The sequence below is a fragment of the Penaeus monodon genome, chromosome 32 (genome assembly GCF_015228065.2).
Source record: "Penaeus monodon isolate SGIC_2016 chromosome 32, NSTDA_Pmon_1, whole genome shotgun sequence".
Taxonomy (NCBI): Eukaryota; Metazoa; Arthropoda; class Malacostraca; order Decapoda; family Penaeidae; genus Penaeus; species Penaeus monodon.
Window position 1 is genome coordinate 35,395,871 of NC_051417.1, and position 212 is coordinate 35,396,082.

General features: G+C 35.8%; 1 protein-coding gene across 1 annotated transcript in view; it reads left to right on the forward strand.

Moving 5' to 3' along the window:
* Positions 1–212, forward strand: part of LOC119593844 (dual specificity mitogen-activated protein kinase kinase 1-like) — a 12,470-nt gene that overhangs the window by 10,094 nt on the left and 2,164 nt on the right. The window contains exon 9 of the mRNA XM_037942873.1: positions 23–151. Coding sequence (XP_037798801.1) covers positions 23–142 — 120 coding nt within the window. The 3' untranslated portion in view covers positions 143–151. The remainder of the gene's footprint in view (positions 1–22; positions 152–212) is intronic.

Below are 212 nucleotides of genomic sequence, written 5' to 3' on the forward strand. Positions count from 1 at the left end.
ATCCTTCACTGATCACTTGCAGAATCATGAATGGATAAAACGTGCAGAAAGAGAAAATGTTGATATAGCTGGTTGGGTGTGCAAGACAATGGACATCACACCTTCTACTCCGACTAAGCCATCAGCTGAGGGCAATAGTTAAAAAGTTATGGTTAGTATATTTCTTATGTGGTTAATGTGTTTTTTTTATGATTTACATGATCTTCATCATA